General features: G+C 36.1%; 1 protein-coding gene across 4 annotated transcripts in view; it reads right to left on the bottom strand.

Moving 5' to 3' along the window:
• The window catches only part of cnksr1 (connector enhancer of kinase suppressor of Ras 1), a 28226-nt gene extending 10479 nt beyond the window's left edge, over positions 1-17747 (bottom strand). For 2 of the 4 annotated variants that reach the window (XM_082142523.1, XM_082142524.1), the window contains exons 1-9: positions 17561-17747; positions 14538-14695; positions 10545-10747; positions 10337-10421; positions 4978-5019; positions 4340-4459; positions 3126-3185; positions 2341-2409; positions 1698-1817 (exon numbers count right to left, since the gene is read on the bottom strand). In XM_082142523.1, the coding sequence (XP_081998649.1) occupies positions 1698-1817; positions 2341-2409; positions 3126-3185; positions 4340-4459; positions 4978-5019; positions 10337-10421; positions 10545-10747; positions 14538-14695; positions 17561-17612 (909 nt within the window). In that variant the 5' untranslated portion in view covers positions 17613-17747. Of the gene's footprint in view, positions 1-1697; positions 1818-2340; positions 2410-3125; positions 3186-4339; positions 4460-4977; positions 5020-9580; positions 9689-10336; positions 10422-10544; positions 10748-14537; positions 14696-17560 lie in introns of those variants that run through there. The other 2 variants (XM_082142525.1, XM_082142526.1) reach the window with 2 other exon arrangements.
• Between the last annotated feature and the right edge of the window lie 217 nt (positions 17748-17964).

The raw sequence follows: 17964 nt of genomic DNA, 5'->3' as shown, positions 1-17964 counted from the left end.
CTTACTTTTAGCTTTAGGCTTCATAAAAACAATAGATGTCTATGTGTCCTTATTTAAAAGTCTAAGTGTTGGGGTTATTATTGTTAACTAGAACAAAAAGTAAAACCATAAAAAAGTATTACTTGAAATAAAATAAACATTAACAGAAATAAAATTAATTATTAAAAAAAAATTGTTGTCAAGGCAACATTTCTATTTTTGTTTAGGTTGAGTACTAAAATAACTAAAACTAAATCTAAAACATAATAAAAAGAGACATATTTAAAAAAACTAAACACTCAAAATTGTTTTATTCAAAAAAATCTTAAAATGAAAACAGAAATATAAACAAAATGTAATAAACCTAAAATTATAATAGTATACAAATGATAATAAATTAACACTGGAATGTGTTTGATAGCTCACAAAGTGATTCATCAGTAAGTAATGGGTCTGGTAAGAATGTGTGCATTTGTCTGAGCTCTTTGCGCAGCCTGAGGATCGGACTCAGGGTAACCAACAGACCCAATCATTGTAAAAGCCACATGACTGCTACATCACACACTGCTTCAGAAAATGAGCTTTTTTAATTTTACTGGAAATACACACATACTAGATCAAACGGCAAGGAGAACAGTCTCTCTCTCTCTCTCTCTCTCTCTCTCTATAATATACAGTATATATATACTGTATATTATATACTATATACAGTATATATTAATAGAATGTTCAAAAGAACAGCATTTATTTGAAATCAAAATCTTTTGTAACATTAAAAAAGTTTTTACTGTCACTTTTCTATCGATTTAATGCATCCTTGCTATAATAAAAGTATTAAAATTGTTTCGTTTTTTTATCTTACTGACCCCAACTTTTGATCGGAAGTGTATAATAGTCATCCAACCTGTATGAGTGTGTATATGTGCGTGTGCGTGTGTGTGTGTGTGTGTGTGTGTGTGTGTAATATCAGGAGGGTAGGAAGTCACTGCTGTCATGACGATGCACTCAATAAACAAGTTCAAATTAAAATCCGATTGTTTCTTTCATTGGAAACCGTTTATTGTAAATGTGTATGTGTGAGAGAATGTGTATTCATCGCAGTGTCACAAAGAGGAAATGTGCTCATCGAACAAACACAACCACGTGTGACGTGTGAACATGTGATGTCAATAAATCTGTTGCAACGCAACCACTAAAAGAATCAACAATGTAAAACGCTGGCAGCACCTCATATGAGACTCATGTGTTCATTTCAAGCTTATTATTAACACCGTCAAAATACATTCAGCTTTTTTTTTTTGACAAACAGCAATACCAAATGAATGGAATATAAAAAATAAAAAAATGTTTATAAACCTGATCCAAATCACATTCGGAATTGGTTTGAAATCTGTTTGTTTTTTAAAGTATCTTGTCGTTAAAACTACCTGAATGCCAGTCAGGTTTTTTATCTCATCATTTCACTTTTTATGTCATAACAATGTTTTTGTTTTGTTTTTGTCAAAAATTCAACTTTTTATGTCATAATTATGATTTGGGTTCAGTCCTAAAGATCAGATTTGATAACCAAATCAAATATGAGTCCAGTGTGAACAAAGCTGAAACAACCCTAAAGGATTTAAAAAACTGATTCCAGAGTCATTGAGCTAAACTGCCAGTTTAAAATTAGTATTTTAATGTATGTATGTATGTATAATAAAAGGATGAGCCTTTAGTACCTCAGAATTTGCTCGGCTCTCTTTGCGTTTCAGGAAACCTGGAAGCCTCCTCAAAACCAGATTTACTCCATTTGGATTCTCCTCTAGTTTTTTAACAAGGTTTGTCCTGCTCCAGCCAACCTGGAATTGGATTTATCATTTTTCATTGTGTTAAATGAATGTATATTTGCATCCAAAATGTAGGTTCCAAAATGTAGGCACCTAATGCTTGATGTGGCACCTTTCTATGAGTTATTTTCAGAAAACTGTGCTAGATTTATTTATTCATTTCATTTGAAAAAGTTAGAAAAAAACCCTGAAAAAAAAGAGGACATTTCTTTTTCAAAACATTTTGCCAACCCTGTTACATTCAGAATGTTTCAGTGTTTAACATCAAGAAGCATCAACGTTTGTATTTCTTCTAGTGTGCCTATCAGTAATAATAGGACATTGGGCCACAAAATAACAATAATCCAATTTAGTGGACAAAAGACATCTGCTCAAATCCAGCGGGCAGGTCATCAAATGGACGGACGTCTCTCACTGTGCTAACCCAGGGTTCAGCCCCTCTCATTAAAACCCTGTCAAATTTCCTTCCTTACAGAAGTCTTTATGTAAATAACCTTTTACTATTATTTAGTACAGTTATCCAGTTCCTACTTACTACTATCTGTCCGTTGACCTGAATGACCTCATCTCCCGCTAAAATCTTCTCGCTGATCTCTGTAGGAAACTGTAAGACAGGATTTATGATTATGTACAACAGAAGATGTTCAACTGAGTATATCAGTACCAAAAATAGCAATGGCATAGAAGGAACCACCCAGAAACAGAAGCATCATGCCCATTCAAACTGACAAGTGCCGCTTTTGAAACCAAGTGCATTTAGTATGAAAAATCAACATCTTTAAGGTTGGATAACTAATTATTTTAAATAATAGTGTAGGTTAAAAACTGTTTAACTTAAAGTTGAGTGAGTGAGTGATTAATTGTGCCTCTTTTCTGAATCCAATATATTTAAATGAAACTAAAGGAAATTACATAACTCCCCTCTTCCCCCATTTCTGACCATAAGGCAGTTTACTTTGAAGCATAGTTTTCTCTTTTTATATAGGAAAGAAAAATGTGCAAAAAAAATTCTAACTCAAGATTCTCATTTTAAGACACCTTTTAAAATAGCCCACTTTTTTTTTTACAAGGAGGAAGTTAAGATTTCAGTCACACTGTTCTGAGAGTCAAGTTTGACTGACTGTATGAGTCGATTAATTTACGAGATCATTGACAGCAGACTTCAAAAACACCCTCACGTATCTCCCAGCAGACAATTCAAGGGGTGATTTAAATTTGTATATGCTAGAAAAACCCGAATTTTCCACCTAAACAAATGAAATTATACTTTTCCATCTTCCAAAATATATGAAGCGCTGGGGTACCGTCAACCTGTCCTACCTCAGCTGCTGTTCCAGTGACAAAATGATTTCTGGATCCTGTGGTGGTGATCTCAATTCCCTATGTGAAAGAAATAATTTGCATATCAAGCCAAGATTATCTTAGACCTCAGCTAAACTATGATTCAATGGCTTATATAAAAGAGATGAAAATCCGGGCTGCTAATTGGTCTGTGAACCCTGCAGATTCGCTATAATATTTAGCCTTCCTGCCATCTAGATCAGCAAGCATTATGGAAAGAAATTCAAAGGGAGAACTGAGGGAGATTGTTCAAACCGGCATTGGTCAATGAATCGACTGCAGTATCAGATGTTAGACAAAGTCCGATCGAAATAGTATTGATTCTGCTGAAAATGTGCTGTAAGTACAGAGACCTTCTGCTTAAGAGACAATGAACCAGGGTGGGATCAATAATAATCAATCATGTCCAATTATTATACTGCTGGAAACAGCAGAGGCAGGTCTTTCTTGGCAAGAATCACAAGACAGACATACCTTTGATATTAAAGTACAATGTACTAAATATTGTAAAAAAAAAAAGTGTTATTAGATTTCCTCAAATGGTTTGTGGATGACTATAAAATGTAATCATGCATGTTGCATTGAATGTTTGTGTCTGATATGAAGACACACACAACATAAACGCCCCAAATTAAATTTAAATATATCAAACATGACAAAAGACTATGTGAGCCTTTATAACTAATCAAGTTTCTAAGAGTATGGCTGTTCTTAATTCTCAAATTTAAACCAATTATACTATTTTTAATTGGTGTAAATTTGCAGGCACCTCACAGAAAAGCTTCTCTTTTGTGAAGCTGCTTAGTGTTGTTAAGGTACAGAAAGAAAGAGCTTTACATGATTAAACAACATATTAGCTGAATATAATACAAAGTGCAAGGACTGTCTGAGTAGAAATGTTTTTTTTAACACTGTTTAAAGAAAGAGATAAAAGAAGTGCAGAAAGAAGATGCATTTGGTTTAAACTCCATCTGTACCTCTATACTAAGCATGGTTAGTTCTTTAACATTTGCCAAACTAAGGAGTAAATTTAACAGCACCAAAGTATCTAAATAAATTATGAATCTAGAAAATACTTTTACTGCTGAAAGCCAGAGAAAAACAGGGAAGCAGACTGGACAACATAGAGGATGAAACAGAGAAAAAATGAATCACTGTAAATAATTTGAGTTATAAATGATAAGATGCATTACCACGTGATCTCCTGGTGAGGCAGGGACCAGTTCAACACTCTCCAGCTGTGCAGAATGGGTAAGAAGAGTAAATGGACTAACGGTCAAAATCTCATCACACACTGCTACCAACTGACGACACTAGACAGAAAGACAGAAAAAGAAAAACACATGTCAGTTTAACTGAAGATGGATCATCTCTTCTAAAGTAATGAATATAATCCTACATATAGTTGGAGTTTAGCGAGTCACATGATTACTATGATATGCATTACATTTGTTAACAAACAAAAATATAAAGAATGTTTATTTAAAGTAGGGCTGTCAAAACGATTAATCGCATCTAACATAAAAGCTTGTGTTTACAGACACAAACACACACATATAAATATATGTATATATATATATATAATACATATATGTATATGTGTGTGTGTGTGTGTGTGTGTGTGTGTGTGTGTGTGTGTGTGTGTGTGTGTGTGTGTGTGTGTGTGTGTGTGTGTGTGTGTGTGTACACACATATATTATATAAACAAATTTTGATGTCAGATGTGATTAATCGATTTGCCAGCATTAAAATAAAGAAAACCTTCATATTCATAAGGGTCAAGAGACATGCGGAAAGTAAGAGTGAAAACAGAAGACCCATGATCTCTTACTATGGAGATGATGTCCTTCTCTTTTTCAAACACAGCGGTTTCCTACAGGGAAGAGAGAGAGAAAATAGAGAACATTTACTAAAAATGCAAGTGCTTCCACCCACTGAGGATTTGATGCACAATCCAGAGATCTACAAACACAGAGTTCATCTAACCCACTCACTCCTAGGCTGATTCAGCTCGTTCAGCCCTCTCAATGAAACACTTCCTTAAAAAGAGTGACGCTACACACAGCTAACAGCCCTCAGACCATTGAATCCACAAGCTGAAGTAAGAACAAGATTGCATACACGTAAACACACTCTCATGCGTAATACCTGGAACATGTAGATCATAGACTAATTAAAGGATTATGGTGGCCGCTTAGGATCAGTGGCATCCAGACATACTGATGCGCCAAATCTTATGTAACATCCCTAAGGATAAACATTGAATCCCAGACCACTAACAGATTCTCTTCAGCCAATATACAACTCACCCAGCCGTGAAGTTCAGTACAAATAAAACCAAAACAAATAAGGGCTCATATCCAACCTCAGATCTGTTTGAATTGGCTGAATGTTTTCAGTTAGTCCATCTGAGGCATAAACGTATGTACTTACTGGACTCAGGTGTGTGAGAGAGAGGATATGACAAGGCACGCAGCTGAATAATTTTGAAGGAAGGGATGTGTGTGTGACAACGATAGCTCACTTCTCGTTATATTAAACAAGTGTGTCACTTCCCCTCCTGACAGAGCGACATAATGTAAAAAAAACAGCAGGTGGAAATACAGATTCAGAGAAATAAAAAAAGGTGATTGGATGGATGGATGGATGGATGGATGGATAGATAGATGGATGGATGGATAGATAGATGGATAGATAGATAGATGGATGGATAGAGGGATAGATCCTCTATAAACAGTTTTGAGTAAAACAATGAGATCTGACAGAGAGTTGGCGTTTTAACAGCACTGGCTGCAGGGATTTCACTTCAAATGAGAGCAATTATCTGCTTTGTTTAAGGTTTTTGATAAGGATACAGTTGTGTTTCCAAACAGGTTTTTATGCAGAAGAGCTTGAAAGTAAGATGTGCCGTTGTCACGGAAACATATGTAAATGTGAAATAAATGGAATGAGGATGTGTAAGGTCAAACAGGACACACATACACACACACTGGTCATGTAATTTAGTATAATATCTTCAATATTCACACCCTGCCAAAGAAAACTACCAAAGTGTCTTTTTATAGGTCATTATGGTGCAGTTCAAGCACAGGTCAGTATACAGCCGTGCAGAGGAGACCAACGGCCAAGATCAAGAATTTCATTAAATACTACATTCAATTTCGGTTCGTTTTTTCAATAAACCCTATCGGATACCCCCAACACACTTGGAATATCTGGCACGTGTCTCATGGGATCATTCTGTGATTCCTTTACATCTTAAAAAAAAAAAAACCTTGATACTGGTTGCCATTCATTATATGGACTAACGCGGGCGGTTTTAATTCTCCTTTCGTGGTCCATAAAATAAAGAAGGGCATATGGAATTAGAACAACACCAGGGTGAGAAAATTATAACTTAATTTTCATTTTAAGGTGAACTATCCCTCTAAACCCTTTTGTATAATCAACTGCAAGCTCACATTTAGATCTGCCGTTTTTGAGTGCAACTCCCACATTTCAAAATCCATTCAACAACCAATAGGTAGTACCACTACCCGGCCTTCATTTTTTTCTTTCCTGATAATACATTACACCTAGATCACATCACAATATGGAAGACAAGAGCTGTCGCTACTTCTCCTTCTGCTTCGCTACTTTAATTGAGGTAAGAAGGAGAGATTATCATCTCTTCTTGCCCTTGCTTAATTTAATTTCTTTTCCCCTTTCTCTAAATTAAATTTTATTGTATTAAGTTATTCATATTTCTTTTTTAATCACTATAGATATTTTGGCTTTTGATAATTTCTGAGCAAATGTTACTGAAAACTAAATTTGAAAACTCAGAAAAGGAGTGAAAATGAGAGACATCTTTGAGACACACCTGATATTCACTGTCTCCCCAGTAGCTTTCCTTTCCTAGCTCTATTGAGGCTGACATCCTCACACAAAGGAGCTTCATTCAGCTCAAAAGCTTTTACCTTGTTTTCTTCTAGTTCTCAACAAAGCTCCTCATTTCAAATTGATAATGATCATTAACTCTATTTTAACACTGCAGAAAGAGAGAGAGAACTTCCTTCAGTGATAAAACACAGGTCAGCTGTTGTCTCCCCTTTCTATATCTTCCTCTCCCTCTCCTTTTCTATGGTTTACTGGCGTGAAAAATAACTGCATTTGCAGCTGCATAACAATGACAAAAATGGAGCAGACCAAAGTATATAAATGCTTCTGTCTCAAGGCAGAGACTAACAGCTAAATCCAATGCTCTAGCAAGGGGTCACAGCCTCCAGGCCAGCAGACCTGGAGATACTAAAAAAAGATCTGCCTCACATCCTGCATGGATTCGTTTACACCTCTCCAAGGCATAAACAACACACATGCTTGTTTTCCCATCATGGTGGGAACTTTCCATTGAGCTGATGAGATTCTATGCCCCTATAACTAAAACTAAAACTCTTACAGAAACCTTTATAGATTTTAACATTGTCAATAAGGCATTTTGGAATGTTTCTTAAGCTTACATTCCATACTGTAATACCTTCTAAAACTCTACAGAAGAGACGACTTCTAAAATTCCATGACACCGACTGTTTATTAAATGAAACAACCATTTCCTCTCAACACAAACCGGCAAATATTAAACTAAATATTTCTGAGGCAACTTCAGACATGTGAACGTTGAGGGAAAAGTGTATTTCGGGTAAAAAAGATAAAACAAGCACACACAGTACCTAACAGACGTGGCCTTTTCTTAATCCACTGATGTGTTATTTCAGTACAGTGTGTGTGTGTGTGTGTGTGTGTGCGAATCTCCTTTTACACCCTCTGTCTAACTCCCGGCCTCTTATCTCTCTTTTAATTAATCTATCTTTCACTCCTTCACCTCTCCTTCATTTTAAGTTCATTACTCCTTTCTCTCTTTCTCGATAAAGTCATCAGCTGACTGCTAATTATTCCACTCCCCGGGGAAGCGCTGCCAATACAGAAAAACACACCAAAACTTGCACAGATGCAATTATATCCCTGATAAATAGAGCTTCCCTTCATATCTGGGTAATCCCTGGAGTCACTGAATATTTGTTCATCTGTTCATCAAAAAACACCACTCACCACCAGTGAGCAAGACACAGTCATCCATGTATGACACACACTAGTATCACCAGAAAGTTTTGCTTGACATGACCTTTGGTTTCAGGTGACGTGGTTTCTATGAAGATCAGAAGCCCACCTGTCCCCTAACACCTGTTCTAACACTCACCTTCATGGTTTAAATGTCACAAACTTATTAAAATGCAAGTAGAATGAACACTCTATTCCCAGAAACCTTTATCCTACTGTAATTATTAATAGAAACTGGAGTGGTCTGGCCTCATTCAGATGTGATCTGTTTTGATTTAGGAGTTCATATGGGATTTAATATACACACAAACAAATCGGGTCATGTATATTGCATTTTCTAATTAAACACACACAACTTACATTGCATATATAATAAAATATATGAACGTATTATTTATGTATGCACTACCGTTCAAACTTTTGGACGGAAGTACCGGTATATCAAATTTGTTTTTTCACAGGTGGTGTCAAAGCGTTTGACACCACTGAATGTGAGAATGATCATGTAAGGATCAGTGACCCAGAACAGCCCTCAGTTTGTACATTAACTCTTCTTTTACTGCTACCATTCTTACATTCAAAAGTTACTGATTGCTGCACAAAAGAAGCATTTGCTCATATAATAAACACAGAATTTGAATTGTAGCGTAAACAGGAAGTATACAAACAATGCACTTAAATTAGAAAAGATACCATCAGCTTTAGGAAAACGAACTCAGCGACAAAACATTGCGGGAGAGAAAACAACTACAAAGTGATTTACACTGTGTGTGTGTGTGTGTGTGTGTGTGTGTTTGCTACAGCTGACAGAAAGTAGCTGATAGCATCAAGTGTCAACATACTTAGTGTGCACATTGTTTCTCCATACACACACACTTAGCTTCTTTCTCATTTCCACACTTTCCTTCCCCTCTTTAGCAATGCTGTTAGCTTTCAGAGTAGAAGACTGAGTCACATCATCAATGATTCAAACGCTTTTCTGTTATTTTCCTCTGTGATTACACAAACAGCACCAAAATGTCCTTGAAACTTTAAAGCGAACAAGAAAGTTGCAGGAAACATGAAGCAAATGGTTCAGATACCTTTCGAATGACGAAGCAAACACAAATCTTGAAATAGATGCTATCTGATTTCCAACGACACTGTGAGTAAGTCAACATGTTTTATCATTAGTATATCTGTACGTGTGGCTCTGTGTGCACCCAAGTAAACTGTAAAGACTGTTAAACTTGTGAAACTTTCTAGGTAAAAGTATGAATGAATGGCAGAAAATGAGAAATAAAATAAGCAATCAAAACCTATTGAAGTATAAAATTGTCAATAGACAACAAACCTACTATTCCATGTCCAGATGAAAGATACTCTTCTGGTGGAGTGAATATCATGTGACCTCTTCTTCTGTACGCTCACCACAGGTGAATAACACACGACCAAAAGATCTTTCAGTTCTCATAGTCTGTTTATTAATGCCCCTCCCCCTCCCTCCTCCCTCTTCCCTCTCTCCCTCCTCCCTCTCTCCCTCCTCCCTCCATCTCTCTCTCTCCCTCTCTCCAGTGAATACACATAATGAAAAACATCAGTCATGAAGCAAACAAGCAAAGCAATTATTGGACAACATGTAAAATGCATCTCCAAAAATATTTAGGTTAGCAAGCTGCACAAATAATACCACAAATAGGCGATATGGACAGACTTAAAAATGACCAGAACCTCTATTTGACTTAAATCACTTCAGACTGATTTTTAAGTCAGTTTGCCTGAGTGCACATTCAGATATTTTCAATTAATAACATTCTAAATTTCAGTATGTTACTTGCAAAAAGTTATTGAATGCTTTCAGAAGACTTGGAATATAGCACACAAGTCATATGGACCAATTTCATGGGCTTTTCCCCCTCTTTTTTTTTTTTGGGAGCTTGACAGCTACCCCCCCCCACTCACTACCATTGTATGGAAAAAGCAATGTTTCATTGCTTGTGTCAAGAAGGAATGTCATATAGGTTTGTAACAACATTAAGGGGGAGCACCAATGGCACAATTTTCATTTTCGGGTGAAAACTCCCTTTAAAGCACTGTAATATGATCACACTCACCTTATGCACTGTGGTATCCAGATCTTTACACAAAGTGGTGACTTTCTCATTTGCTGTGTATCCGGTCTGCTGTGCAAACTGATACCTGTAAAAGACATACACATTATGACTGAGAAACAAAATATCACAACACTACTCCATGCTCGAACTCATGGCCTGAATACGAACGCGGTAAACATCGCTCTGTGGTTCAGACTGTGATTCTCACCTGCTGAGCATAGATGCAAGTCCATTGGATGCTGTGATCACGTCCACCACCGCCTGCAGTACCTGTTGTGGGAGCTTGGTGGCGCTCTGTCCGTCAACGGTATTGACACGCCAGCGCCCCTGTATGCTCATCTGCAGAGTGTGAGCCACTGCACGCAGCCTCTCCGTCAAACTGCGCAGACTGTCACCCCCAACACTGTATGTCTGTGCAGACATGGGAAACAGGACAGGTGCCATTCACATCATGTTCAGAAAGTGTTTTTTGCATTTAAAGTGGAATAAATAAAAAAACATGATCTTGAGATCCGTTTTTAAAAGCTGAACTTTTTTAACGTCATTCTTATGATGCGTTTCATTCCTTCTGAAAAGTTCATATTTACAAGTTGGGAAGTTGTAATTATGACGTCAGATGCATTCCAGTTACTTTGCTTGGAGCATAAGCAATGTATCTTTTTAAATTTTACTTCAACAATATGATGAATAAAGAATGCGCATCAGGTGTGTTTTTAGTTTTTTTTATTCAAATTATGAAGGTGCTGTTTTATATATTCCAGTGGTTTTCAATCCTGGTCCTGGGGACCCACACTGCTCTGCACATTTTACATGGCTGCGTCCAAATCATATACTCTTTTAAGTAGGTACTCATTTTGAATAAGTACTTACATTGCAAGCACTAAAAAAAGTGTTCTACAGTTGTGGTCAGAATTATTGGCACCCCTTGTAAATATGATCAAAGATGGCTGTAAAAAAAAAAAACTGCATTGTTTATCCTTTTGATCCTTTCATTTAAAAAACTGAAGTCAAATGGGTGGGGGGGGGGATACATTTTTATTCTCCAAAAACATGTTGGCCACAATTATTGACACCCTTTTATTAAATACTTTTTGCAACCTCCTTTTGCCAAGATAACAGCTCGGAGTCTTCTCCTATAATGCCTGATGAGTTTGGAGAACACCTGACAAGAGATCAGAGACCGTTCCTCCATACAGAATCTCTCCAGATCTTGCAGATTCCCAGATCCATGTTGGTGCTTCTTCTCTTCAGTTCACCCCACTCATTTTATATAGGGTTCAGGTCAGTGAACTTGGACTTCCATTACAGAAGCTTCATTTTGTGTTCAGTGAGACATTTTCGTGTTGATTTTGATGTTTGTTTTGGATCGTTGTCCTGATGGAAGATCCAACCACTGCCCATTATAAGATTTCTAGCAGAAGCGGTCAGGTTTTGATCTGTTAATATTTTTCTAGAATCCATGATACCATAAATAGTCTGGAAGCCAGGACCTCTGGCAGAAAAATAGGTCCACAACATTAAAGATCCAGCTGTATATTTAACCGTGGGCACGGGGTACTTTTTATCTCTGTTTGCTGCCAAAAATCTCTTTTTTTAGTTTCATCTGACCATAGAACCAAAACCCAGTATTGTCCGACAATAGAATATGCTGGAGTTTGTTTTTGGATGAGAGAGGAGGATTTAGTAGGGGTTGTTCGAATGTTTTTTTATTTTCAGGCTTTCTGACCCCAAGACTCAAATAATCTCTGCAATTTTCCATCTATGATCCTTGGAGATTCTTTGGCCACTCAAACTTTCCTCCTCACCGTGCATTAGGACGATATAGACACACGTCCTCGTCCAGGCAGATTCGTAATATCTGTAGTTGATTGAAACTTTTTAATTATTGCCCTGATGGTGGAAATTGGAATTTTCAAAGTTTTAGCTATTTTCTTACAGCCACTTTCTCTCTTGTGAAGCTCAACAATCTTTTTCTGCACATCAGAACTGGTTTTACTCATTGTGATGGATGATTAAGGCAATTTGGCCTTTGTGAAACAAGACGTTATAGCTAGACAATTTCATCTTCCAAGTCACCCTGGTGTGCTAAAAAATGTAAATATTAATGTGAATATACTTTAGAGATATTTAACCATAAAAAATTCTAGGGGTGTTTCATAATGTGATTCCCCCACTTTCAATTATTTTACTTGAATGAAAGGAAAGAATTTTTGCGAGTTTTTTTTTTTTAAAGAAAGATCAAAAGGATAAACAATGCAGATTTATTTTTACAGCCATCTTTGATCATATTTATCAGGGGTGCCAATAATTATGACCACAACTGTTTATAGTATGAAAGTAATCTGGACGTCCTACATTTGCCATGTTGTCATTATCATGTGACCTACAACGTCAGTTCCGTCGCTTCACTGCCATTCACAAATCCTCTCCCATTGGCTGCATCTGAAATCGCATACTTCCCTACTATATAGTAGGTAAAAAATAATAAAAAAGTATGACAAAAGAAGTATGTCCGAATTCACAGTACTCATAAAACTGTAGGCAAAAACTTTGTGTTGTAGTTCACGTGTTCAAGTCATAAATACGATCTTTCCGACATAACTTGAACACACCATTAAAATAAGGCAAAAAACACGAGCACAACGGTCTGTCACGCACTCATTTATATAGAAAAACAATTCTGTGTAAAAGGCCTATTAGCATTTATAAGTGCATATGTTCTGAATTCCATCAAAATAATAAATCACAATTCTCTTTTTCTCTCTATTAAAATCATCTGATGTCCTTAATTAACATATATACCTTGTATATAACGCTTATATCTCATTTTATCACTCATTATTTACCTTTTAATCCACTCTAAAATGTCTGACATGTTTCCTATCATTTATCTCTCTCTCTCTCTCTCTCTCTCTCTCTGGAGCAGTTGAGCCTGACGTTTACTGTTACGACACACGCAGGGAGTCCTGGCACCATCAGGTCCACATTAATCCTCCCAGCAGGCAAAACATTTACAGCACATGGAGCATATCCACTGTCAGCTCACTGGAAGCTTCAGTCAGCGAGCTAGCAATAAACACATTTGTGACCCTGGACCACAAGACCAGTCACAAGTCACACGGATATATTTGTGGCAATAGCCAACAATACATTGTAATAGACAAAATTATTGATTTTTCTTTCATGCCAAAAATCATTAGGATATTAATAAAAAATCATGCCCCATGAAGATATTTAGTAAATTTTCTACCATAAATATATAACAAATTTATTTTTGCAAGTGGATGCAGCAGAATCACGGACATAAATGGACAACTTTAACAGCGATTTTCTCGATTTTTTGCACCCTCAGATTCCAGATTTTCAGTTAGTTGAATCTCGGCCAAATATTGTCCTATCCTAACAAACCATACATCAATGAAAAGCTTATTTAATCAACTTTCAGATGATGTATAAATCTAAATTTCTAATTTTTGTGACAGGTTTTGTGGTCCAGGGTCACATTTTTGCTCTGAAAATGAATGTCCTCTGAGACCCTGCTAGAGTCAGCACTCAGCAGGGTGAGCAACTCTCACAGATGTAATGAAATTAACAGACAGCGAGCGAGAGAGAGAGAGAGAGAGAGAGAGAGAGAGAGAGAGAGAGAGAGAGAATGAATGAGAGATATTGTATACAGAGCAGTTCAGTCTCAGACTAATGTTATAACTGTTTTAAAAAATGATAGTGATTCACTGAAGTGCTACAGCATTCTTCCCCTCCATAACAAAGGCTCTAAATTGGGCAGCAGACGCTAACTAACACATACACTACCAAAAACTCATACAGAAATACTTCAAATCAGATGAAATAACAGAAGGATTATTACAATACAATTACACCCTGTATCCACAAACCATACACTAAAATCCAAACTTTATCGTCTTTATCACATCCTTTGTTCTAAACAAAGGGCTAGTTATAAATAGACTAAATTTAGCACTAAAAGCATTCTGAAGTGTGAATTAAGGTATTATTTAGTCCAGGAGCATTTTTAGAAGTTTTCGCAAAGATGAATGTGATCCAAACACACACACACACACACACACACACACACACACACACACACACACACACACACACACACACACACACACACACACACACACACACACACACACACACACACACACACACACACACACACACAGTCCTACCATCCTACCAAAGCACAGAGTTTTTCCACAGCCTCTAGTATTAGCTCCTGATGTCCGATTTTATGCACTCCGAGTTTCTCCAGCCTGGAAGAGGATAGTTGCAGCAGATCTGAGCCAGAGAGCTGCCACTCAGAGAATGAGTACTGCTGCAAAGGAGCATCCAGACCTAACAGACACACAGACATATCACAATTCAAGTTCATCAATAGTTCAAGTGAGAATTGAAGTTCAACACAGTACCAAATGTTACTGGATACAAATGTAATAAAATAAATAATAATACTATATATACTACCATTACAAAGTCTAGGGTCAGTATGATATATATATATATATATATACATACATACATACATAATTTTTTAAAATATTTATTCAGCAAGGATGTATTAAATTGATCAGTGACAGCAAAGACTTTTATATTGTTACAAAAGTTTCCATGTCGTATAAATGCTGAAAAAATTTCACAAAAAATATTAGGCAGCAAAACTTACAACAAAAACTTTAACATAGATAATAATAATAATAATAATAATAATAAACCTTATTTACAAGTAACAAAACGCATATTAGAATAATTTGTGTAACTGAAGACTGGAGTAATGGCTGGTGAAAACTTTTTGAATAAAGCTTTGTCATATAAGGAATACATTACATTTTATAATATATTAAAATAGAAAAGTTATTTTAAATTGTATTAATATTTCACAATATTACAGTTTTTACTGTTTTTTTTTGTTTTGTTTTTTTATCAAATAAATGCAGCCTTGGTGAGCATAAAAGACTTCTTTAAAAAATAAAAAAACCTTACCAACCCCAAACTTCTGAATGCATCTAAAATTAAAATGATCTTCTTAAAATATATATAAAGTTCAAAAAAATATATATAATCGTCACCATTATAATGGAGAAATCAAAATCAAAATATTGAAAGAAAAATGAGTAGCGAGTAGAAAGCACATTATGAATGAAAGGAAATGGCTACATCATGAGAAGCTCAAGAACCTCCCACTGAACAATCCACATATGAAAACAATTCCACGTATCTGTTGTAATGGAAGGAAATGAGGATGAAGAAGGTGCCCAGGAGGCATGTGGGTCATACACACTAGTGTGCAGCCAGCTGTTGTAGTCATTATAAAACACACACCTGCTATGTGTTTACTTTAGGAAAAAACACTTTAGAAGTTTCTATTGTTAACTAGTTTGGAATGATCAAGATGAAGATCCAGCTGAAGTTACTAGATGGATTCTCGTCTGCACATGCTTTACTCCTGTAAACTCATGTGTGTGACACTAAGCTGGTTTCTCTAAGCTGGTGAAACACAAAGATTTTAGGCCCCGAAGGAAATTCCTTTGCGTAAGAATTTTACGCAACTACATCCCCAGCCAAAAGATTTTATAACCATATGAGACTATTCTCTAGTCTAGATTCATAACACATGTAAAGTATTTTTACCATGATTTGTTTTAAAAATCAAATGAAATGCCATATAAAATGCAATCTAACCACAGTGAATATAAGGCTTTATCATATTTGGTTTGATATAATATTTATTCAGCCTTTAGAGATCTCATAGCTCCAAAACAGGATCTAAATGATCAAAAGATACAACCTAATGTCCAACATTTGTCACAAACAAACAAGTTAGAGAATGGACTCTATGCTTCTGTTACAGTCTAATAGGTTATAAGGGCTTCAATAAGATCTACACAATCACACAACTAGACAACATTAGTAAAGTGCACATTAGAATACTTGTATTTTACAGTGTATATAGTTTTACTATTAATATTGTTTCGAACTCAAAAGGCCGATTTGTTTACATTTTATTTTAGGAAAAGGCAAGGAAAATTGATATTATGCATGTGTGAAACAATAGGTGAATTACAAAAATAGGGTGAAGATCTTATTTGAAGTTAAGATATACAGATTCAAGAAACCGAGTAAGTGGGTGAAACTGTTGCAAGCATATAGAAGAGATAAGGCCTAGTTAGGAAGTCAAAAGGCCTACATTTCAGTTGTATATGCTGCTGTCAAACACCCGGCCTGTTCAAAAACCCCTTAAATTAAAATCATTATTGTTAATTATGCCCTTCAAACTAAAATGTTTACAGTATTTAAACTGTTTCATAAATATTATTCAAATTTTGCTATAATAAAGGCCCGTTTAATGCTATTTTGTGCACTAATTGTGACAACATTTGGCATCATATGTGTTCAATATCTTTTCTTCTGTGCAATATTGGTCAAACTTTTCAGTTGCCAAATACTTTACGGTATGTGCCTAACTGCCTATACTAAAATTGAATTTCAGAAACATTCATTGAAGTATTAGGCTAAGTAAACAGTACTCCTAATTCATATTACTAATCCATTGTAAACACAATAACTCAATAGAAATATAAAGCAAAAACGAAGTACATAAAGAGTAAAAGGACAGCAGTGCATAATCAATGTTATACTTTACACTTCATAGTTGGATTATACATGAAGATATAATATTAAGCAACTGCTGCACAAAATAACCATTATGGTTCATTACGCAATAGCCTACTACAGTATAGTACACTATAATACTAATATAAATATATTTTAAACACACAGCGACACAAACACTATTGTGAAGTATAAAATAAACGACATTGTAGAGAGTTCGAGTGTTAAAGTGAAACCACAGAACATCAGAACCGAGCGACAGTGATAGAAACATGCGCATATAGAACGATGTGGGCCAGTCTGGACACGCACAGAGAATGACAGCAGCAGATTTTATCGCTTTGCATATTATAATCGACGTATCAGTACTATAGCATAGTGTTTTTGAAGTTTGTTAAATCGCCATTGTATTCAGCTGAGTTATCAACAAACTAAAAAGCGCTTCCTCATTCCACCAACACCTTCCGTTCCTTAGGGATTTGTGTCGTTCCCTTTTTATTCGGCCATATCTTTCTGTCGACCTACATGAAACTAACAGTCGGTCTCCTAAAACACAAAGACACAGACATAAACAAAAACACACCCGTTTACCTTTGAGCCACTCGGTGACTCTCTCGGTGCTCCAAGACGCTACGGGCTCCATGATCTTAGGAGCATGAATTCAAATCCCTGAAGTGGATCAGAGCAAAGAAAAGTTCATCCTGCTGTCTGTCTGGTTGGCACACCTTCCTACAGGTAAAGCTGCGCTCTTGGCCAATGGTGTTCTGCGCACACTGCGCCTGTCTCCGTTTGCTGGGCGGGGTTCATGAAACTGTCATAGAGGCTGTTCAATGTCCCGAGAACAAATCTGTTTCTTTTTTATCGGTTTGCCAAATTTCCAGACTCTCTCCTTGCAAACTTGAAAAATGTTTGATCAGCTTTCTGCTAGCATTAGAAAGTAAAACTATTTTAAATCCAATTTCCCCCCTTAAAGGGATAGTTCACCCAAAAATGAA

The sequence above is a fragment of the Leuciscus leuciscus genome (genome assembly GCF_965113295.1).
Source record: "Leuciscus leuciscus genome assembly, chromosome: 17".
Classification (NCBI taxonomy): Eukaryota; Metazoa; Chordata; class Actinopteri; order Cypriniformes; family Leuciscidae; genus Leuciscus; species Leuciscus leuciscus.
Note: the sequence above shows the minus strand (reverse complement) of the source record. Positions and strands in the feature narration are given on the sequence as shown.